This window comes from Callospermophilus lateralis, chromosome 3 (assembly GCF_048772815.1).
Source record: "Callospermophilus lateralis isolate mCalLat2 chromosome 3, mCalLat2.hap1, whole genome shotgun sequence".
NCBI lineage: Eukaryota > Metazoa > Chordata > Mammalia > Rodentia > Sciuridae > Callospermophilus > Callospermophilus lateralis.
The window spans coordinates 79,278,605-79,303,118 of NC_135307.1; the positions used below are offsets into that span (position 1 = coordinate 79,278,605).

General features: G+C 34.0%; 2 protein-coding genes across 2 annotated transcripts; both read left to right on the forward strand.

Moving 5' to 3' along the window:
• The first annotated feature begins 3,864 nt into the window (after nt 1-3,864).
• LOC143393922 (olfactory receptor 4N5-like) lies at nt 3,865-4,791 on the forward strand. Its single transcript, XM_076848423.2, has one exon. The coding sequence runs from the start codon at nt 3,865-3,867 to the stop codon at nt 4,789-4,791; it is 927 nt and encodes a 308-aa protein (XP_076704538.2).
• A 7,840-nt stretch (nt 4,792-12,631) lies between these two features.
• Nucleotides 12,632-13,573, forward strand: LOC143394693 (olfactory receptor 4K13-like). Its single transcript, XM_076849354.2, has one exon. It carries the CDS (start codon nt 12,632-12,634, stop codon nt 13,571-13,573), a length of 942 nt encoding a protein of 313 aa, XP_076705469.2.
• Nucleotides 13,574-24,514: the final 10,941 nt, after the last annotated feature.

The following is a 24,514-nucleotide window of genomic DNA, read 5'->3' on the forward strand; positions in this document are numbered from 1 at the left end:
CTGTTCTTGTAGAAGCACAATCAAAATAGCCAAGTTATGGAACCAGCCTAGATATCTATCAACACATGAACAGATGAAGAAAATATGGTGTATATACACAATAGAGTTTTATTCAGTTATAAAGAAGAACAAAATTATGTCATTTAAAGGAAAATGGATGGAACTAGAGAGCATAATGTTGAGTGAAATAATGTAGACTCAAAATCAAGGGTGAAATGTTATCTCTCATATGTGGATACAGGAGAGAAACAACAAAGAGAAAAAGATGTTACAACAAAATAAGACAGACTAGTAGAGAAGAAGATGATCAGAGGGATGAGTACAGGGAAAGGAGAGGTACTAGGAAGTAAAATTTACCACAGTATGTTATGTACGTGTAGAAATACACCATAGTGAAACCTACTATTTGTATATAATTAGACACCAATTACAAAAAGAAAACAAAAATTTATGTGAAAACATAAATATGGGAACCTTAATTGGCACATACTTTGATTATTTAATATTAAATATATTCTTGTCATTTTCCTTGTATGCTTCTAGGTGGCATTCCACTAATTCCCACTGGTAGTACTCTACAGGTTAAAGTTGTTATAAAACCCAGAGCACATTCTGTATTGCATCATAAACTAGAAGTGCATATTTTGGAATCAATGATATACAAACATGAGGACATATTTAAAAAAACTATTTAGAATGTTCTTTGAACTTCCTCTTCAGTAGGTGGAAGAGGAGAGCTGTTTGAGGGTAGGATTGGATTCCTGACAAAGTGAAATTTTCATCTTTTGTACTTGAAATAGAAAGAAGAAATGCAAAAAATCATGCATCTATCTGAAACATCTGCTGCCTTCAAATTTATGAGAACAGAATAATGTTGCAGAAATAGTATAAAGGTGAGCACTTTCTACCCTGACACTGAAATGAAGCCCATTTTATGTTTGATTCCTACCATTATTTGAAAGAGATTAAACTAAGGGGAAATGCCAAGTACCTTGAGAGATTAATCATTTGGATATTAATTTGGGTGTAAGACAAACGACTGATTCCTACCTTCCCAACCCCAGAAACTAAGGTAAAGTGGAAAAAGGAATAAGAAATCCCAATCAGTCAGAAAGTGTAGGCAGAGTCTCAAGACAAACTTCATTGACTTCACAAGCATGCAACAGGTATGCATATGCAGCTGACATGCTCTGCCTGTGCATCTTCAAGGCAAGAGGAGTTTTGTGTCAGGTAAAATGACAAGGAAGGCTAGAGGTGGTGAAAGCCTTTGGGCTCCTCTTCAGCCTACACTAACAGCACTTCTTTGTCTTCCCTGCCTGAACACTCACTTGAACCTGTGACACCCTCTTGTGCAGGAACTCATTTTGTGCAGAGGAATGTCCATCTCAGACACAGCTGTCCTCAGTCTCTGTAATGAGCACAATTTGAGACTGTCTGGAACAGGGTACAGAAATGAGACTAGAAGAAGGCAGGAAGCGAACCGAAAACTTGAGATGATATGAAATTCCATCTATTGGGTGACAGGGAGTAGACACAGTAGAAAATGAAAAAGGAATCAGGTGCTACCTGTTTCTTGGCCTCCTGAACCTGAAGAAGCACAGGTGCCCAATCCAGGGGTGCGGTGGATGCACCATGTGTAAGTACAGGAGGGGAGCTCCAAGGCTCACTGTCCTGGGAGCAGATTCTGCAGCCACTGTGAGGTGTGGATATGGAGGTCAACTGGGTTAAGTGGGTTCAGAGAAAGGAGCTCTCTAGCTATTTCTAAGGACATCAAAGACATTTTGTTATATTTCAGATCTCTTAGATTCAGTATGTTTGTGCTAATGCATGTGGGACTATGTGTTTGTGTATTCATCAAATATGTGCTCCTGTATTTTAACTACTTATTCTATAACATTGTAACATGCGTGTACAGCTACTATGCAAGAATCACCATGATATAACTCTAAAACCTTTTCCTCAGGATAAATATATCCTCATGTACATTATGTAAATTTCTACTGTACCTATAAGCCTGTAACAGTTTCCTTGTCTGGATATTTTACACAACTGTTTTGTGCTGTCTTTCTTCTTTCATACAGTATAGTGTTTTTGAGGTTCCTTCCTATTGTAACATGTATCAATCAATATTTCACTGTTTTTCTTTTCTTTCTTATTTTTGGCCAAATTGTATTTGTCTATTTCATAGCACTTTTGAAAAGTATTACATGTAACTGAAAATCAAACCAGCATCTGTGTATTTCACATTGCAGTAATTGCTCTAATCAGTAGTCATTTCTCTTGCATTTAATCCAATCCAACAGTGAACTATATATTCTCAAAGGGTTAATTATGTGTTTGTAAATTTTTTTTATATTAGACTAACACAAATACATGATTTTTAAAAACATGTGTAGTAAAAGAAAGAAATTCCACTGATTTCAGCACTCCAACAGATTACCTCGTTACCCTCCAACCCAGAATGAATACTTTCTACTTTAGAGACTAGTATACAGACTAAATATTATTTCTCAGTTTCTCCAACATGATTGTAACTCTTATTTAGACAAAGCTTTAGACAGAAAAGGTGAATTCTTTTTTGTTACTGGAATTGAACTCAGGGGCACTCGACCACTGAGTGACATCCCCAGCACTATTTTGAGTATTAGTTAGAGACAGGGTCTCACTGAGTTGCTTAGTGCCTCACAATGCTGAGCTGGCTGTGAACTCACAATTGTCCTGGCTCAGCCTCTGAGCTATTGGGATTACAGGCACGCACCACCTCATCTGGCTAAAATGGAAATTATTAAGTCAAACAAAGTCATGATTTGTCATTTAATGCCTTGATGAAATAGTGTCAATTAATGAAATACCAATACTTTCCTAATTAGTTTTGACAGAGGTATACATACTCATTTAATCACTTGCTAATGAGACCAAAGAAGGAAATACATTGCAAATTTAAAGTTAACTGCAATTAACTTTAATTTAATTATCTCTTAAATGAGTATATTATATGTTGTCTATGGCCAATATCAATGCACTCTGCTTTAATTATATTACTTAGGATAGTCAAATTAATCTTCATATTATTAAAAAATATCTGTGAGAAGGATATCATTTGGCTACCATCTGACATTTGGAGAAGCAGATTTTAGGTATATGGTAAGCAAATAAAGGACTACTAATTAGAATTTAAGAACAGGATATAGTGCCTAAACAGGATCGGCACTTGGTCATGTATATAACCAGGGTAATACTTCTAAGTCAGGTCAAAGGTACAGATCTTGTTTTAAGTGCCTGATGACCAGTTTAGATTGAGAATTCATAAGGCTATCTATGCAGAGCATGACATCAGAATTATCATTGCAATTCAGAAAACAAACAGAAAGATAACAAGCAAGGACTTGGGCTTCTGTAGGACTTGAAAAAACACTTTGTTATGTGTCAATAAGGAGAAGGGACCCACACTTTGCCCATATTCTGACAATCAGAAACAGTGAATTACCTTTAACAACAAAGATTAGTCATCAATAACCCCAAAACAGAGAATCTTGCTAAAGTTTATGTTGTGTGTTAGTGAGTATATTCCTAAGACATTGTAAGCAAAATAGCCTCGAGTCCTATAGAAGGACAGTTATATAGAAACTCATGGTTAAATGGGAATGAAAGTGAAGTTAGAAGACCCAAGTTTTGGTGAGAATGAGTAGAATGAAAGAAGGGTGAACTCAGGGTTCAGGGGAATTATGGGGAATAAGTTGCTTTCATCTATACTAATTTGGGATGTAGCAAATATTGTTTTTACTAGGAGAGGATCTTTGAGCAGAAAAAGGTTGGTCATAACAGGTAACAATTTGCTTTTGTGATTCTCCAGATTAGGAAGTAATGGACACAGGAAACAGCACAGTGGTGACAGAATTCATCCTCCTTGGTTTGACCCAATCTCAAGATGCTGAGCTCCTGGTCTTTGTGCTAGTCTCACTTTTCTACGTTGTAATTCTCCCTGGAAATTTTCTTATAATTTTGACCATAAAATCAGATCCTGGACTGGCAGCCCCCCTCTACTTCTTCCTGGGCAACTTGGCCTTCCTGGATGCCTCCTACTCCTTCATTGTGGCTCCCAGGATGCTGGTGGATTTCTTCTCTGAGAAGAAGGTGATCTCCTACAGAGGCTGCATCACCCAGCTGTTTTTCTTGCACTTCCTTGGAGCAGGAGAGATGTTCCTCCTTGTTGTCATGGCCTTTGATCGCTACATTGCCATATGTCGGCCCCTACACTATGCAACAGTCATGAGCCCCAGGGTCTGCTATGCATTACTGTTGGCTCTGTGGCTTGGGGGTTTTGCTCACTCCATTGTGCAAGTGGCCCTTATCCTGCACTTGCCCTTCTGTGGCCCAAACCAGCTGGACAACTTCTTCTGTGATGTGCCACAGGTCATCAAGCTGGCCTGCACTGACACCTTTGTGGTGGAGCTCCTGATGGTCTCCAACAGTGGCCTGCTCACCCTGCTGTGCTTCGTGGGCCTTCTGGCCTCCTATGCTGTCATCCTCTGCAGAGTAAAGGGGCACTCCTCAGAAGGGAAGAGCAAGGCTATCTCCACTTGCACCACCCACATTATCATTGTGTTCCTCATGTTTGGACCTGCCATTTTTATCTACACCCGCCCCTTCAGGGCTTTCCCAGCTGACAAAGTGGTTGCTCTCTTTCATACAGTCATCTTTCCTTTGCTGAACCCTGTAATATATACTTTTCGCAACCAGGAAGTGAAAGCCTCCATGATAAAGCTGTTATGTCAGCACAGAGTGTTCTAAATGGAGTAGAAACATGAGTAAATCAAAAGCAGTGAAAGTTCAATCAAAATGAAATAAATTATTTCTTTATGCACTGAACAAATGAGTCATTAGGTAAGCATACTGTTACCAATCACTTTCAGTTTTCAGGCTGTGTGGCATATGAAGGAGATAAACAACATCCAGTTGTGCTAGGATATATTCAAGTGAATAAATACAGGTGAAACTATCAAATCAGAAAAAAAAAAATGTCAACAGCAGTGCTACACTGTAGATTGGGGAGGTACTAAATACCTTGCTTTTTACTGTCAATAAGGTATTCTGACCTAAATCAGCTGGTCCTTGGGATTCAGCTGATTCAAGATGATCTAAAAGAAGTAACCTCACAATTACCTGAGATATTATAGGAAGAAAGGATGACTAATACAAGGATCCACAATTTTATAAGTTTGTTACATTTGAAGACCACCAGAAGAATAATGTAGCTTAGTGGAATTGAAGCAGTTGAAAGTGGCAAGAATTGAAAGAAAAGAAGTTGGCAGGTAAAACTCTCCTGAAGTATTTCAAGCAATGGAAAGAAGTTCACGCCATTTAAATCTTAAATGAGGTCATAAAAGGCATTAAACTGGAGAGTATTAATGTTTTCTACTTGCCTTAAGGAAAGAGCATCAAGACTCTGGAGGAATTTGGGAAATAAAATTTCATTAATTAAAAAAATCATACTGTTAAGTAATTTATTTGTGCCTTAATTAGTTATTTTTTTCCTAAATTTGAAGAGTGTTGTGATTTCCCTCACTGTTGTTGTTAATCTTGGAGAGGAATTTGAGTTCCCTTCAAATGATTTCATCCTGAATGTAATTATGTTGTCTATATGGTATGTTAATCTTTACTTAGTTATAGATGACTAAACCAGTTCAATTTCTTTCTTTCTTTATTTGTTTGCTTGGATGGGGGTAATACCAGGTATCCTATATAGAAATAGTTGAATGGGTGGTAAAAGCAGCCTATGAACTTGGCATCAAATTATATATATAATTTATAATATAAATTATATATATAATTATAATTATATATATAATTATATATAAATTATATATATACATATATATATATATTAATTTACCATATATATATGGTCAATTAAAGAAATCCTTTCCTCATAGCAATTATTAATATGTAGAATACAGCAATTATTTTTCTATTCCAGGCTACAAGATCACAGAACTGAAACTGTGTGCAATACTTGGGAAATATCTCAGAGCTTCTCTAGCACTAGTAGATAGTAGATATCTCCATATAAAACGGAAACCTTATATCCTTCAGTCCCTATGCCACTTCCCTGATTTCTGAATTTAAGACTAACTAAGTCAATCAGAAGTTGTAAGAAGACTTCAGGGTTTAATTTTAGCCATGATGCTTCTGGAGAAGACAAAGTTGGATTCTGTCTTAAGAAGACTGGAAATCAGCTTCAACCTACATTCTTCTTTGGATGAACAAGGGCTTTCTAATTGTTTGTTGTGAGGTGCTGCCCTGTGCATTGTAGATTGCTGGGTAGCATCTCTGACCTCAAACTACTAGAGGTAATGTTTGTACACACTTGAGACATTCTGGGTTAAGAAGATTAGCTTCCTGTGTGTAGATCTTATAGTAATACGGTTAACAACCTCATTTTGCAATTAATACATGATCTAGAGCCTATGCAACCTATGATTTTTAAAAAACTGTATTCATAGTATAAAAAAATCATTGGAAAATATAAGTATGCTATCTAAATATCAGAAAAAAATCATTTGTATTTTTCGATTCTATCCAGACTTTGAAAGAAAATAATTTCATTAAACTAACTATGATGACTGTGTTCAAAATGGCAGAAAATAATGTATAAAAAAGATTAAAGGTTGGACACGTGGCACATGCCTGTAATCCCAGTGGCTCGGGAGGCTGAGGCAGAAGGATCATGAGTTCAAAGCCAGTCCTAGCAAAGGTAAGGCACTGAGCAATTCTGTGAGACCCTGTCTCTAAATAAAATACAAAATAGGGTTGGGGTGTGGATAATTGTTCGAGTGCCTCTGAGTTCAATCCCTGCCCCCCAAAAAAGATAAAATAATTTTAACAGAAAATTATAATTCAAGAAATCATCAACTAAAATTCTATTAATTAAAATTCGTTAAAGTAAGAATTCATCACGACTTTAAAATTGATTAAACATAGGAAATTACAATAAAGTGAATAAAAATTCAAATGAAATGCAAATTGGATAAAAAGGAAAATAAGGAAAGAGTCCTAGAAATACGTAAGATAGAATGGAAATGTACTACCTATGTATAGTTGACATCCAAGTAGTGTGGGAAAAAGAGAAAATGGAAAGATGTAATATTTGCAGAGAACTTCTACAAAGTGATAAAGGGCATCACCATGGACCACATGGACCACAAGTCTTTGGTCCATAAGCAGAATAAAGTTTTGAGAAAGAAGACCCAAACACATGAATGTAAAGCAGATAAAAGTCAATGATACAGAGACTCTTAGAAGCCACTGATAGAAGGAAGCACATATTTACTTAAAAGAATAAACAGTAAGGACAGCTTTCCCCCATAAAACAAACATGGAAATCAGAGTACAATGATACCTTGAAATTGCTGAAAGATGACAAAACAAGTCAAATAATTGTTATTAGATAAAGAAACCATTTAAGTTAAGAGAAAGACATTTTTGGACAGAAAATCTGTTGCCTGAGAATTTGTACTAAATCAGTATTGGGAGTAGTTCTTCAGTTAAGAAACCCTAATCCTGAAAGGAAACAATAAATTAAAGAAAGAATAAAGAATAAGTTAATTGTCAAGTTGATACATGTAAATAAATACAGACTGACTATTGACAGTACAAACAGTAGTGTATTTTAAAGGTCTTATCATACATATGTACAGTTCATACATACAGCATATATGTAATATATACATATTGTATATATTGTGTGTCTGTATGTACACATGACAAGAGTCTTGAATAATGAAAGAAACAATAAACAAGGAATTTAAGTGTTCTATGATTCTAATATATTAAAATATTTGGTCAAACTAATACTTCGAGTAGAATCCCTGGATATATATTTCATCTTTATGAAATCCTGTAAAATACTAATAAGAAGTCTTCTAACTATAAAATTCAGGACAAGTTTTAAAAAGGATTATTTTCCTGAAAACAGCTAAACAGAAAAAAGAAAGAGTGTATGAAATAGGAAAAAACAGATAGAAAAATAAATACTACAAAAAATAAACATTAAAAGCTTCATTTTAAATATGGAATTGCAAAACTTCAAGCGTGAATGCTTTCCATATTTAATTAATAGGTAGAAAAAAGTTGAAATAAAAGGAAAGTTTGAAATAAAATGAATACAGTTGTTGTTTGTTGTTCATGGGTTCCATATTTGTTTATTTGCCTACTCAGGAAATTTATCTGAAACCACAAGTCAACATCTGTTATGCTTTTGGAGTGATTTGAGGACATGCAGAGAACAGCAGAAACAAAACAAAAATACTTGAATCACTCTGTGTGTGCACTCCCAGCGAAGGTGGCACAAAGTGACACTGAGTTTTCTTTCAGCTCTCTTCCTATAACAAGTGTCCTTTTCACAGTCTGTTCACAGCATTTTTTTCCATGTATTTACAGTTATTGTTGGTGATTCTGCTGTAGTCAGAGTCCTAACAATGTTCCAAAACACAAGGATCCTTTGATATGCCTTAGAGACGAATGCTTGTGTTAGGTAAGCTTCATTCAAGCAGGAGTGATGCTGGTGGTGGCTAGGTCATTTTAAAACAGGAGTCTTTTAAAAGAAGCACAGATAAAAAAAATAATGTATTGATTGTTTGATGAAAATGTTGAGAACATAGATTTGTAGAAAGATATGTTGCATTATTCTCTAAATGATTGTCATTTATTAAAAACATTACTGATTAATTATAATGTTATATTACATAATATAAATAATAGTTTCTTTTAGGTTGCCATTTTTTAAAGATAGATAAATAATAAGACTTTAAGGATAAAATACTTTAGACAATCACAGAATGTTACCACTGTAAAATATTGATGATCTCATTACAATCGTTAGAACTTAAGAGGAGCAACAGATGAGAAAATTTAATCTTCCTGAATACAGTAAAAAAAAATGGGTAAGTACTTAAACACTCATTATTTTAGAAATATTTAAATAGAGAGACACTGTCTTTACAGTCTCATGAGCTTCTGTAAGTCTATATTCTTTTTTGTACAATATGTTTTTCAGAGATACAGAAAATCCAGAGTCAATAGCTGAAACTTTAAAACTACTAGAACACAAAAATAAAGAAAATGCTATGATATCACTCTGACCAATATTTCCTTGAATATGACCACAGGAAAACACACAGCAAAAAAACAGAATCAGAAAGGATTGAGCCAAATTAAAATATTCTGCAAAGCAAAGAATTCAAGTAAGAAAACATTCCAGAGTGTGAAAAAATATTGGCAACACATACACATCTGATAAAATATATAAAAATCCCAAACAACTCAATGTTAAGAAAAAAATAATTCAAAAATTGGCAGTAGATCTGAGTAGAAACTTCTCAAAAGAAGGATAAAAATAATAGCCAATGTATATGAAAAATCTCCTTTATCATAGTCATCTGGATTCACTCAAATGAGATGTCTCCTCACACCTGTTACAAAGGCTGCTATCAAAAAGATGAGAGTAACATGGAGAAAAGGGAACTCTTATACACTATTAATGGAAAATACTGAGGGAATGTAAATTAATAAACCCAAATGGGAAAAAAAGTATGGGGGTTTTCTCAAAATTCAAAATAGAGCTGCACATAGTCCAGTTACCTATCTTCTGACTATGTATCCAAAGAACAATATCTGAAGATTTTTCTGCCCTCCCTTGCTTATTTTGCACTATTTACAATAGCCAGATACAGAATCAACATAAGTGTCTATCAACAAATGAATAAAGAAATGTGGGTATATATGCACAGTGAAATAATATTTAGAATTTAAATGGGTGAAATCTTGTCATTTGTTACAACATGGATGAACCTGGAAGTTATCATGTTAAATGTGGTAAGTCAGGCACAGCAAGACAAATATCATGTAATCTTACTTATATGCAGAACCAAAAAGTCAACCAAATAGAAATACAGAGTAGAAAGGTGGTTACCAGAGTCTGAGTGAAGATTAAATAAAGAGCACAAAATTTCGTTATAAAAGAGGAATAAATTTAAAAAGTTTATTATACATCAAGGAGACCATAGTTAAAAATTTATATTATCATCTTAAAAGTTTCTTACTGACTGTATTTTAAGTTTTCTCACCACAAAAATAATCACATTTTATGAAATGGCAAAAGGATATTTTAAAACCCCCCCAGTGTATTTTTACCACTAGTCTCTGAGGGATCTAATAACTATCAAATTTGTTTTCTCCTATATGTCCCTTACCAATGGATACTTTTAAATACTGTACTCTTTTCAATCCAGAGCAGACAAGTTCACTAGATGATGAAGACTAAGCATTTCAGGATTTCATAAAGTTGCTACTTCCAGAGTCCAAGTGCCACCTGGTAGGTTTCCCGACCCTTACGCATTACCCTATCTTTAAACTACATATGCCACACTATTTGAAGTTACAAATTGAATGTGTACCTAAATAATAAATACAAATACCAAATTTCTAAAAGAATGAGGGGATTGAAAAGAGCTAACTAAATGGAAATAAATTTGACTTTGTTTCAAATTGAAAAAATATTAAAAATACATTTTATAATGGGTGCTAAGAAATTAATTCAGTACTTCTAGCTGAATAAGTCATCTTTAGAAAAGAGATGTTGTGTTTGAATTGTTTGCCCACACTGATCAGATTGAATGGTTTTATATTATCACATGATATAAGAATCTTTACCTACTCTCTTTAAGGCATGCAGTAATTTTTAAAAGTGAATATATTACAAGACTGCAAGCATAAAATGCCTGATCCATAGCTTAGAAAGTCAAAACATATACCACACATGATACTATTGTTATATTCATTAGAATTTAAGAGGAATGACGAGAGAAAATCTAACATCTCTGAGAAACAGTCTAAAAATGGGTAAATATTTAAACACTAATTCAACTGGAAAACAATCAATAGTTTGGAGGTTCATGTGCTCCTGCAAGTATATTATTTAATACTTCCTAGAAATATAGACTGTCCAGAGGAAATAACTGCACCTGATAGTCTTACTGCAAGAGTGCAAGCACAATCAACTTTTGAATTTTCCACTTTTGAATTCTGCTCATTTAATTTTTACATAACTCTGGAAGATGGAGTCAAATATAATGGTTGGTAATGGAACACTTCTCATAAGATATTTCTCTTAATGCTAGCTCTGCAAGGGAAGGGTATGTAATTGCATGCTTTGTGTGGTTAGCTAGAGACACAGTATATTTTCACACTTAAATCGTGTGAAATCGTGTTAAAATTAAAAAAAAAAATATTCCCACTATTCTAATTTTCTTTCTTAATAATCATTATTGGCTCTGGTTATAAGATTTTGGTAAACACAAGAAAAGTTCTAGAAATAATTCACAGGCCTCTAATAAGAATTGCATTGCAGCCCTACATCAGGGGAAAGGGGAGGCTCTGCACTTTATGGCTTAAAGTAGATCAAGTCCTGACCTCATTAAATGTAAGTCCTTTTTTTTTCATTTTTTAAATTCACTTGGCTGAGTTTGCCTCAGTCAGTGTCACAAAGTCTTTGATTTAATTCATCCTGAAAAATCTTAAGTTTAAATAAGCCTTTGTGAAAATAATTGAGAAGAAACAAAGATCCAAAGGGGACAACAACTTTCATGACACTGTACATACAATGCATCTACATTTTTTGTGGTATTGTCTTTCCTTTTTTTTTTTTTAAAGAGAGAGAGAGACAGAATTATTTTAATATTTATTTTTTAGTTTTCGGCGGACACAACATCTTTGTTTGTATGTGATGCTGAGGATGGAACCAGGCGCCGCACGCATGCCAGTCGAGTGCACTACTGTTTGAGCCACATCCCCACCCCTCTTTTTCTTTTAATAAACAAAAATTAATGGTTCATCTCTCTTATTATTTTTCTCAAATTCTTTGAGAAAAGTTGGGTAACATAATAATGGTGAACTTTGGTACATCTTAGTCTTAAGGAGGTGATTTTGGAAGTTCTGTGTATGGTTGATGTATGAACATATATGCACTAAATAGAAATATCACATTTAGATTTTGAATCCAATTTTGTAAAACACTTGCAAGCAATTATTTTGTTGAGTAAATAAACTGAATAGTATTAATGTCTATAGAGGCAATAGGAATCATTACAGTCAAAAACCTCTGTCTTTCCTGACATATTGACTTTAATTTCAATTAACAATGTAACTGTATTAACATTAAATATTACATTAATGATATGAGTATTCTCTTTTATAGCTCCTTTCAGTAATATACAATGCACATTTTGTTTGAACACTGCTTTTTAATGTGACAATGACGATCTTTTTAGAGCATATTGAAGATGGGATATGAATGTTTCAGTCAATGAACTTCTGCAAAGCTCAAAGATAAAAATGTACTTCATTATTGATATTCAAAGTCCTTTTTTATGTTCTTAATAAACTCAGATTTCAACCACGGTCTGATCTGGAGCCAAACATGAAGACAGATAGACTTAAGGGTTTATGCTCTGAATAAATAATAAAGTGAAATGCAGAAAAAAAGGAATAGGAACACTGTCTTATTTTTCTCTGTGAGTTTTCTGTGTTTTCTTCTCTTTTAGACAACTTCTGACAGACTCACAAAAGTAGATATATGGATATCCTAAGTAAAAACACAAGTATTTCTGAGTTTATCCTGCTTGGACTTTCTAATTCCCAAGAAATTCAAATATTCTTTTTTGTTATCTTCTTTCTTGTCTATGTAGCCATTGTAGTGGGGAACCTCCTCATTGTAATCTCTGTGATATTCGATAAACATCTTCACTCACCAATGTACTTCCTTCTGGCAAATCTATCATTTTTTGACCTATGTTTTTCCTCTGTTGGAACTCCCAAAGTGATTGCAGACTTCCTTAGAAAATGCAAAACCATCTCATTGTGGGGCTGCATGGTCCAGATATTCTTTATGCACTTCTTTGGGGGTGGTGAGATGTCTCTCTTGATAGCGATGGCCATTGACAGGTATGTGGCCATATGCAAGCCCTTGCACTACCAGACCATCATGAACCGCAGGATGCTCATTGGGTTTCTGGTGCTGTCATGGGCGGTTGGATTCATTCATACCACAAGTCAAATGGTTTTCACAGTGGGTTTACCTTTCTGTGGTCCCAATGTTGTGGACAGCATCTTCTGTGACCTCCCTCTGGTCATCAAGCTGGCCTGCACTGACACCTTTATCCCGGAGCTCCTGGTGATTGTGGATAGTGGGCTCCTGTCCCTGGTGTGCTTCATCCTCTTGGTCATATCCTACATCATCATGTTCATCACCCTCTGGCAGCGCTCCTCCAGGGCCTCCTCCAAGGCTGTGTCCACACTCTCTGCTCACATCACTGTAGTGACCCTCTTCTTTGGCCCTGGTATCTTCGTCTATGCTTTTCCGTTCAATAGTTATTCTGTAGATAAGTTTCTGTCTGTGTTTTACTCTATAATCACCCCCTTCCTTAATCCAATTATTTATACTTTGAGGAATCAGGAGATGAAGGCAGCCATTAAGAGACTGAGCAGTCAACAGATTGGTTCCTGTGTTTTCTCTTAGATATTGTTTGTATTCTTGCTTATTTGTCTGCCTTCTACTATTTTAGGAACTTGAGTCTTAAGTATGTAATGAAGTGGCTTAAATAAAAATACTAAATGATATCAGTTATATTCCTGCCATATTCTATATATTAAGAACTTTAAATGTTTTAATTTAAAATGTTCATAACAGGGCTGGGGATGTGGCTCAAACAGTAGTGCGCTTGCCTGGCATGCCCGCAGTACTGGGTTCGATCCTCAGCACCACATACAAATAAAGATGTTGTGTCCACCGAAAACTAAAAAATAAATATTAAAAAATTCTCTGTCTGTCTCTCTCTAAAAATGTTCATAACAGAGATACAGTTCCTGGAAAATCAAACATTATTTTATAACATGAGTCTTAAGATATCAAAAATATATAAACAAAGTGTTTCCTTATAAAATCTTTGTAATATTTTGGTGAATGAAATTGCAAACTATTTACTTTTAGTAAGAATATCAAAGATGGTGATAAATTTTTACTTCTATAGTTGTGTTCTTAATGTTCTTAAAAATATCTTCCATTATATATCAATGTTATGAAAGTTTCTCAGTGGTATTAAATTAGAATTTATAAAAACTTTCTCCAATTCTATGGCCTCAACAGTCTAATTATACTAGTGGTATAAAAAATTAGGAAAATATTTTCAAATATTTCTTTGTGTTCTGAATTCATTTCCTAAAATTTAAAATCAATGGCAGTAATAATAATTAAAACTTTTCTTTGTCAATATATTATTTATACTAAATAACAAGCATTTTCAATGTTTCTTTATATTAATTCAAGTGTTTGTAAAGCAACCTTTTTTATACTAAGAACCAGACTCTTTTTCAAGCAAAATAATACATTGTTAATGATATATGTCTAGTTTCTGTCCCAGAGAGGATTACAAGGTTGGAGTGGGCTGAGAGATCTCTGTTACTCACAGTGATCTCAGAAAACCACTGTGAGAATGAGATACTTAAACCAAGGATATAAACATTATGGAAACTGCATAACAGGACATTAGAGAGAGGAAGAGATATTCAGACAGAAGTGTCAGTCTATAAAGATATTGTGGAGTCAAAAAGAACTTGTGTCTACTGAAGATAAACATTTATGAAGAATTCCTATGAATTAAAGGTGGCAAGTTTAATAGTGAGATTGAATACAGATGAAGACTCCAGAATATGTAAGTGGTAATTCCTCTTGTTTAATAAAAATTATAAATAAAGGAATTTAAATGGGAGGGATTAGAGATAGTAACCTTTGATTTTAATACAGCTCTGTCTTCTTAAGTGGATAAGTGAAAAAGGGCGGTGAGCTGGCTCTTCTTCTTATCCTGAATCTGTTAAATGATAGTAAATTTATTGAAATGTACAATGAAGCATATAAAGGTAAATAAAAATCTAAAGTTATACAAAAAAAATCTAACAGACCATTTCCAGGGTGATGTCCAATACCTGGAAATCAAGCTTACATATCTTCCCTTTTTACCCCTTTATTGCCTACTTCAATTTGGCCCTAGACCATGTCTTTTAAATTGTTTATCTTTATTTAATAACTCATACTTGGTCATAGATATCAGAATAGTTATTGTGTCTAGTGATACTGATTGAAAAGTATATAAAGGAAACTTTAACTTTGAGATATATTTGATAGTTGATAAATATGATAATTTTAGGTACATTTATGAGGGGAAAAATTTCCATTTTACCAATTAAAAGTTTGAACCTTAGTATCTGCAAATCAATTCTCATATAATAGGAATTAAAAGTCAAGAAGAAGAATAGCAAAGCCAAAAGAATGCACTGGTTTAAAATAGTGTTCAGCATACATCTTTTCAATATATAGGCAACAACAAAATTGTCACATGGTAGATACTGTATTAATTATTTAAATGCAGTGTTTTAATAATTTTTTCATTATCATATACCTCTTTTTTAAAATCTCCCCTTAGGTAATTTCTAGCCAACTCTGCATTCTGATAGCCAGGGGCTAATTATATTCCCCAAAGTCAAAGCAGGTAAAGGGGAAAGAAATTCTTGTTTGCTGGCTTAAGGGATATCTTGTTATTTATTTATATTTTTTTCATTCTCCTCTTTGCCTTAATTTGTAATTGGTCTGTAAGTCTGTCTTATGTGTTAAATTTAAATCACTAAGTGTTACAATTGATTGTGTTTTCTAATTCACTATTTCTTTGCAACAAAATGAATTTCAATACACCAATAAATTATTTTTTCTGTAAACTTTTTCTTTAATGGAACTAAGGTTTTAATAAATGACCGTTCATTATGATTTAGATCACAGCTTAAAACATATGACTTTTCTGTGTATGTATATCAAATTTTCTCCCAAACTAAGAAACTGAGTCATCAAAGGAAGAAGTCCTTTTCTGTAACTTGATTAAGCCATAGTCTTCCTGCTAGAAAGAAGTTGATGTGTTCAGCAGCTCAGGAGAGTGGAATTCTACAATTTCTTTGTGAATGAACAAAGATGAATGAATGAATAACAGAAGATGGATCAGAGGTTCAATTTATCTAAAGATACATTGATGTTCCACTAAGAAGAGTTTTCACTTATGATCCAATGTGGACTGGGGAAAGACATGACTGTTTCTTTTAGAATGAATTTTGTCCTACAATCATCTGCTTCCTTCTTCAGTACTGTTAGGGTACCTGACACAAATATCCATCAGAGACACATCTCTGAGTTCAAGTAAACGTTCATTGACTGAAAATATCTTCCAGGCTGCCCTTCTGCAATGTGAAGCAGCCTGCTGAACTAGATAGTCAAATACAATGGAGTAGTTAAAAAATAACCTGTTTGATTGTGTGATTGTTACTTGATTTCTTGGCTGTGGTTTTGGTAGTTAGGGACTCTTTCAAGATGGCTCTAACGGGATGGTCCTGCCTGGGTGGACAGGTGCTGATTATCAAAATGGAGTTATTTTGGTCTATGGACCGAACAAGTACTAAGGTGACTTTTATTTTAAAAACTTAAAGACTGGTTTTAAGTATAACTCTTAGATCTTGAATAGAGTTCTTTTTACCCAGAAATGATGAAACAATGGATTTTTTTTCTTATGATCAAACATCTAACTAAAAAGAAATGAAAACAGAAATAAATGAAGGAAGTACAGGTATAGATATTATATATGTAAATAATGTTATGGATCCTATTTTCTACCTTATGTCTTATTACCATAATATCACATCTCTAATTCCTGGAATACCTAAAATTTTGCTTATTTAACTACACAATATTTCAAAAAATTTAGTTAGAGAGAATTCTCTGGAAAAAGACTGTGGCCTGATATAAAACAAAGAGTTTTACAGAATACAGAACTCTCTGGTTTATCTAAAACATTAGGGTCTATATGCCACTTATTTATGTCTTGTTAGCTATTGCAAACAAAACATACTGTTATACTTTTGATAAAAATGGAAATAATTTATGTATGAAAATTGGAGATAGTTTCTTAAATTACACACTAAAATAGTTCATTTTCTTAAAATAAAAATATGAAACATATAAATTACAAAAAAAAAATCCCAGGGAAAGGAATTTTTATTAACAGCATTCAGAGAGGTATAGTCTCTACAGTTCTGATTGGGAGGCAAGATAGTTGGTCCCTCATGTATTGCTCTAGGAAACACTTAACTATCTTTTGAATAGGGATGTGACACTGAAACAAAACCTTTATTCAAGTTTGGATGTGAGGTATCACCCAAAAGCTTACACATGAGACAATGCAAGAAGGTTCAGAGGAGAAATGGTAGGGTTGTGAGACTCTTAACCCAATTAATGAATTAACCCCCCCATAGGGATTAACTGGTAACTGAAGTGGTTGGGTGTGGCTGGAGGATGAAGAAATTGGGGGCGTGGCTTTGGAATATATATTTGTAACTGGTAAGTAGAGACCTGTCTCTCTGCTTTCTGATGATGAAGTGAGCTGTTTCCCTCTGCCACACTCTTCCACCATGATGTTCTACCTCACCTTGAACCCTGTGGAATGGAGTCTGCTGTCAATGGATTGTGACCTCTAAAACTGTAACCCTCCAAATAAGCTTTTCCTCCTCTACAATTGTTCTTGTCAAATCTCTTAGTCACAGGAGAACTAAAAAGCTGACTAAATCAACCTTCAAGATTTAGAGATAAAAAAGAAACAAAATCCAATAACTTTATAGTAGGGAAGACTCAGCTATGCTGTGGGTGTTGTACTCTCTTTAATTCATGTCAAAATGTCATCCCCAAAGTTGGATGTTTATGGTGTTTTGCAATGGGACTTTGGGGAGATAATCAAATGAATTTGTTAGGGTGGGGCCCCTATGACTGTAGGGGTGACTTTATGATAATAGAGAGAGAGAGCAGTGACCAGCATCACCTTGGGACTCTGCAGAGTCCACAGCAGGAAGAAGGACCTCACTAGGTGCTGCCACCCAATCTTGAATGCCTCAGTCTTCAGAAACAAAAGCTGAATTGGTCCTTGTTTCTTCATAGATTTTTCAGATCTGTGATATTCAGTTCTAACAGCAGAAACTGCCACTCAAAAAAATCATAGATAATTTTTTTTTTAAATAGAATAACTCAATGAGAATTTTGTAAGAAATCTCTTAGAAGAAATCAAGAATAAACTCTATCTAGGAGGAATGAGTTGGGAATAAAAGTGTTCACTCCTCCTTGAAGTTATTCCCACCAAGGGATAGATTTGTTTTCACCAACCCTTGAATGTGGATTGTTTTGAATTTAGCCAGTACAATTCAACAAAAATGTTTTGTACCACAAATCTTTTCTTTCTTTGTCTGAATTTATCTTTCCAAAGTGGCATTGTCATTTAAAAATTATAATTTTGTACTGCTGTCATATTTTAATATACATAGAGCTATAAAAATTGAAATGGAAATAGGTACCAGTATTGGGATGCTACTAAAACAAAAATTAAAACATATGGAATTGAATTTGTGGCCAAGCAACAAAGGCTGGAAGGCTAGTGTTATGGTTTATATCTTAGATGTCTCCCAAAATTTCATGTATGTGAAAAGAAAGCTTAGAGGTGAAATGATTGGGCTATGGAACCTGTTACCTAATTAATGCATTCATCTACTACTAATGATTTACTGAAAGCAGGTTTGAATGGAGGAGTTGGGTCATTGGTGGTTTGCCTTTGAGATATTCATTTTGTCACTGAAGAATAGGTCTCTCTCTCTCTCTCTCTCTCTCTCTCTCTCTCTTTCTGACCTTCATGATGGCCATGTCCTGAGCCATTTTCTTCTGCCACACTCTTTTTCCTCTTCTCAGGTCCCAAAGAATGGAGTCATCCATCTATGGACTAAGACCTCTAAAATTGGGATCCCCAAAAAACTATTCCTCCTCTAAATTTTTTCTTGTCAGGTCTTTTGGTCACAGTAGCAAAAAAGAGAACTAAAAACAGCTAGTGAGTAAAGAACTAGTGATTCTTCAACAGAATAGTAATATTGGAAGATGGAAATCTTTGGACCTCTTATATCAAAATAAAGTGTTAGGCAACACTCTCTCCAAAATTAATATGTCATATGAAAATGCATATGCACTCAAAGCCATTTTAAGCAAGTTTATGGAATGAGGTGAAGGAAATATTATGTATGCATCATAATCTTCATTGTGTTCCTATGTTTATTCATGTTAAAAGTAATTTTTGCTGTTTATTTAATGTTTATTTTTATAACTGTACATAAATTATAATGATAAATGTTAGAAATCTTCCAGGTACACATCTATACAAACACTAACATTGACCCTCAAATTACATTTCTAGAAATAATATTCTTCACATACATATAGAATTTAGGTTTAATTACTGCAAAATAGAGTGAGATAGATAAAAAAGTATGTAGCCTATATATTCCCAATAAAGACACAATTTTTTAATCTTATACAACTGTAAATTTAATAATAATCTGGCATATAAGGATTTGTGAAACTTAATGTTAAGGGAAACATTCAAGAAATATTGTAAGTAAAAAAATGAGGTAAAATATATTATGTAAATTGTTTTTCAAGTACACGTTTAAAAGGGGAAAAATGCTTTTTTGCACTTATTGAAATAATCATGTGATTTTTATCCTTTGTTCTTTTAAAATATGTATCTAATAGAAGAAAACTTACATGGATTGGGCAAAATTATTTTGAATTTGACTTTAAAATTACATGAAATGAAAGTAAAAATTAGACAATTGGAATTATATCTACCTATTTGCCAAGTGAATTAGACCAGACATTGAACCCTTGAGGCTGCATATAATCTTTAATAACAGCTCGATTTGTGGATGTTCCTTCGGGTAATTCTCCAGCCTCCTTAGCGGGCAAAAGCAGGTGAGGTAGAAGCCTGTACCAACCAGTGACCAAACTTCTGAAAACAAGCAAGGGACCCAGGCTGCAGGGCAGCACAGGGCCAGGGGTTGTCCTGACCTTAGAGTACCAAGCACTCTCTGAAACCTGCTCCTGCCATAACTGCCTATTTTTAATTTTAGATTTATTTTTTGTTTCCATATCCATTTTTTTCCATCACAATTTGTTGAAAATCTATTTTCTGAATTTTTGTGTCTTATAATCTTTTGGCTGTTTTTTTATCAGTATGTTAATGTGTTTGATTCATCATCCTAAGAGGATCAATATGATTACTGTTCTTCTACTTGGTCCACTCTGTCATCATTTTCTTTGTATATATACCCAGTAGTGAGATTGAGGGATGTGATAGTTCAACTAATTTTTTTTTTAATGAAACCCCATATGATTTTCCATAATGACTGGACTAATTCACATTTTGAAAATGTGTGCAACAGTTCCTTTTTCTCTATATCCTCACCAGCATTTTTATCTTCATTGTTTTTAAGTAGACATTATTATTGCAGGGAGTTGATATCTCATTGTGGTTTCAATTTGTATTTCCCTGATGGCTAGTGATGTTGAACAGTTTTTCTAAGCATGTTGGCCATTTGTATATCTTCTTATGAGATATGTCTATTGTCTGTCTGTTAATCAGTTAGTCTTTTTATATTATTGAGTTTTTGGAGTTCCTTATATATTCTAGATATTAAACCATTATCAGGTTTATAGTTTATAGTAGGTTATTTCTTCACTCTGTCAATTGTTTCCCTTGATGTACAGAAGCTCTTTAGTCTAAGGAAATCACATCTGCCTACTTTTACTTTTGTTCTCTGTGGTTTTGAATTATGTTGAAAAACCCAAAGGAATGAAAAAGCTTGGTCACATTCAAGGTATGAGTCATCTCTTCTTTCTCTCCACAGGTCACCCAAGAGCAGGCAACATGGCAGAGTCCTTGGAACTATTAAAACAGTCTTCAAGGATGCAGAGATTATTCCCTTTGGATTCTTCTTAGCTATCTATGTTGTAACTGTACTAGGTAACCCTCTCATAATGGTTACCCCAAAGTTTTACCCCAAACTTGAACACCCCCATGTATTTCTTCCTAGGAAATCTCTCTTTTATGAATATGACCTTTGCCACCCCTAACATGATCATGAACTTGGTTAAAAAAAGGTTATTTTCTTTTGCTGTTGTTTCACTCAAATATTTCTTCTTCATATGCTGGGTGATGTTTAATGGTACTATTTGTTTACATGGCCTATGATAGATATGTGGCCATTTGTAAGCCCCTACACTGTATGACCATCATGAACAAGAAACTGTGTATTTGCTTGTAGTGATGTCATGGTGCTCAGGTCTCATTCACGTAGGACTTCAGTTAGTCTTTGGAGTAAACTTGCCTTTCTGTGGTCCCAGTGTGGTGCACAGCATTTGCTGTGATCTCCCTCTAGTTAGCAAACTAACATGCACAGACACATATTTTGTACAGATAGTCATTGTTGCCAACAGTGGCATGCTCTCCACGGGTTGTTTCCTTATTTTGCTTATTTCCTATTGTGACCCTCATAACCATCAGGAGATGCTTTTCTACTGGGCAGCCCAGAGCCTGTTCAACTTTGACATCTCATCTTACTGTGGTCATTCTCTTCTTTGGTCCATGCATCTGTATCTATGTCTGGCCCTTTAGCAACCACTCCATGGATAAGTTCCTTGCTGTATTTTATACCATTATCACCCTTATCTTGAATCCACTTATCTACACTCTAGGAAACTAAGAAATGAAGACAGCCATGAGGAAATTCTGGGGAGTTTTGTGAATTCCAGAGAAGATACTCAGATTAAAAATATTAATTGAAGAGAAATAGTCTTTTTCAAATCTTTAAAAGTTTCTTTAAAAGACAGTCACTAGAGTCATATAGAAGTAAGCAAATGAAAAAATTTATGAAAGTCAGATATTCTAATATACTTTGATTGATCTATATAGCATTAATAGAAAATGGTTATAGATTTTTAAAATGATGTTGACTGGATTATAATAATTGTCAAAGACCTACTTGTTCTTCCAAGAAGATTGGTAGATATATACTTTTTCCCAGTATTCTGATAGCTAGATACCTACAAGAAGATAACTACAAGGAGAAAGAGGCACACTCAAAATACCATGATTTAAAAATGTCCAAATCTCATTCTCAATAATTTAGAGAAGCAGACAAAAATTCATCAGGTATAAATTAGATGTAATTAATATTTTCAGGACACCTTGAACAAAATATGAGGATACTCCTTTTTAAAGTATTTAAAAAATTTTAAATTAGACAATTTCTGGGCCATTAAAAAGTCTCAATAACTTTTCAACTATTTGTCACTCATATTTGTGCACAAATGTTCACAGGTTATTTACAATAGCAAATAAAGTGGAAACAATACAAAGGTCCCTCAGGATATGAATGGGTAACAAAGTAGTGGTTTTTAAGTATAATAGAATATTACCCAGCAATGAAGAGGAATGCTCTGTTGATATAAACAATATGTTGAATATCAAAAACCATTATGATGAGTAAAATAAGTCATATTTTTAAATGAGTATATGCTACTTCACTTTATTCACATGAAGCCTTGGCATATGCAAAGTTAGCATATGAGTGGAGGTTGGTGGTTGTCTGTGGAGAGAGAATGTGTACAAGAACTGCAAAGAGATTCCGAGGGATAAAGGAGCTTTGGGGGCAGAGGCACATGTAACTATCTGTTAGGGTCTGTAAACAAGTCAAGATGGCGCCTGGCATTTTGCCAGAGGGAGTGGTTTGTGAAGTAATGCCAGTGAGCCATTAAGTGTGGAGATTCCTTATTGGTTGACTGCTGTATCTAGTTTATGTTAATTAAGATAAGCTGTGTGTAATGTATATATACCCCTCCTGTCCTACAATAAAGGGCTCCCACTCCTGCTGTATCAATGTACACAAGTTGCTCGTCACCCCCCCCCCCCCCCCCCCCCCCGTTACTTCGCTGCAGCCGGACTACGGCAACTATCTAGATTGTAATGACCATTTCATGGCTGTATACATGTATCCACACTTATAAAATTGTACATTTTTATTATGAGCAATTAATTATATGTAAATCTACTACAATAAAGTTATTTTCAAGCCTAGCAGGTCAAAATAAATGTAGTTTAAAATTGTATCAATGTACTTAAAAAATACTCTAAAGATGTTTTAACAATTTGGCATAAAATACACACCAGTCAGTGTCTCATGTAATCACAGAATAAACTGACTCAGATATAGTCTTTTGACCAAGATTCCCTATTGATTCAGACAATCTTGACATGTGTTAGGGCACTGTATCATTTTGTTTGTGGTCATGTATCACATATGATCTCTCTGGAAATTGGAAATAAAATCTTTGTTTAAATATGATTATGTATATAGAGTTACAGATCAAGATCACAGAAGATACTGCCTAAGTACTTATTGATCCAATGAATAACATTTAAAAACTCACTAATTTTTAACATTGGGCTGATTTGCATGAATTTTAATTTATCCGACTTCAAGAGTATATGCAACATTTGGTTTCACTCTTAGAAAGAAGATTCCAAAAGAGTTGTAACTATTTCCATGTTTGTGTACTGAGCATAAATTAGAAAAATTGGGGGAAGGCTTCAGGTGGTGAATACAGGTCATGCTCAGGGAGAGCATATCCACAGACACTGTCACAAGCACACTTCAGAAGAAGACAGGATTTGCTCTAAGAGGAAACTGTGTGTTTAGTAAATCATTTCTTTTATTTGATTTTCTTTAAGAAAATTCTTAAATTATTTTCATGCCTTTATTTTAAGGATGCCCCCTATGCCTGGAGATAAGAATACTTCATTAGCTTCTGACGATTTGAGAATCCATAGATTTTCTGCTTCTATTCTGTTGCCAGTAAAATTCCTATGGTCTTAACAAAAATGCACACCACTTTAATTTGCAGTGCCTCAGAGATGCTCTTAGCAACATCTTTATAATTAAAGGTGAATAACAGATGTTCACTACTTAAGGTTTAACTTCACATTCACTCAGAACTAACCATTTGAAGATACATTTTACTTACACATTGATGTAATTTATTCTAATCTTACAAATAATATGTATCTGTGTGTAGAAAGAGACGGACTTTATCTTTCATAGTCAAAAGACAAATATTTCAAAGTCTATGTATTTTACAGCATCTACTGAAAAATTTTAAGGCAAATGTTTTCTATTGATGACTTTGTTATATGAAACTTTCAGAGTTCATTGTATTTTAATCTAAGTTTGAACAGGTATACAGTTTGGTTAATCCACTTCTATATGACTGTGCATTGATTATTATTTACTAATCTGTTTACTATATTAAATATTTCTCTTATATATTGAAATTGATGGTAAATTATGTTCCTGGTTTTGCATGCAAATCATCATAGCAAACCTATTATACGGACTTTTATACAGCTTTTATACAATTTCTGTCTTGAAGGTTGGCTCAAATTTTATTTTACAGGGATAAATTAAAACTTTAATTTTATGGTATCTTAACAAGATGTTCCAA

Excerpts from the sequence above, each read along its gene's own strand:
- LOC143393922 (XM_076848423.2), top strand. The coding sequence starts at position 3,865 with ATGGACACAGGAAACAGCACAGTGGTGACAGAATTCATCCTCCTTGGT.
- LOC143394693 (XM_076849354.2), top strand. The coding sequence starts at position 12,632 with ATGGATATCCTAAGTAAAAACACAAGTATTTCTGAGTTTATCCTGCTT.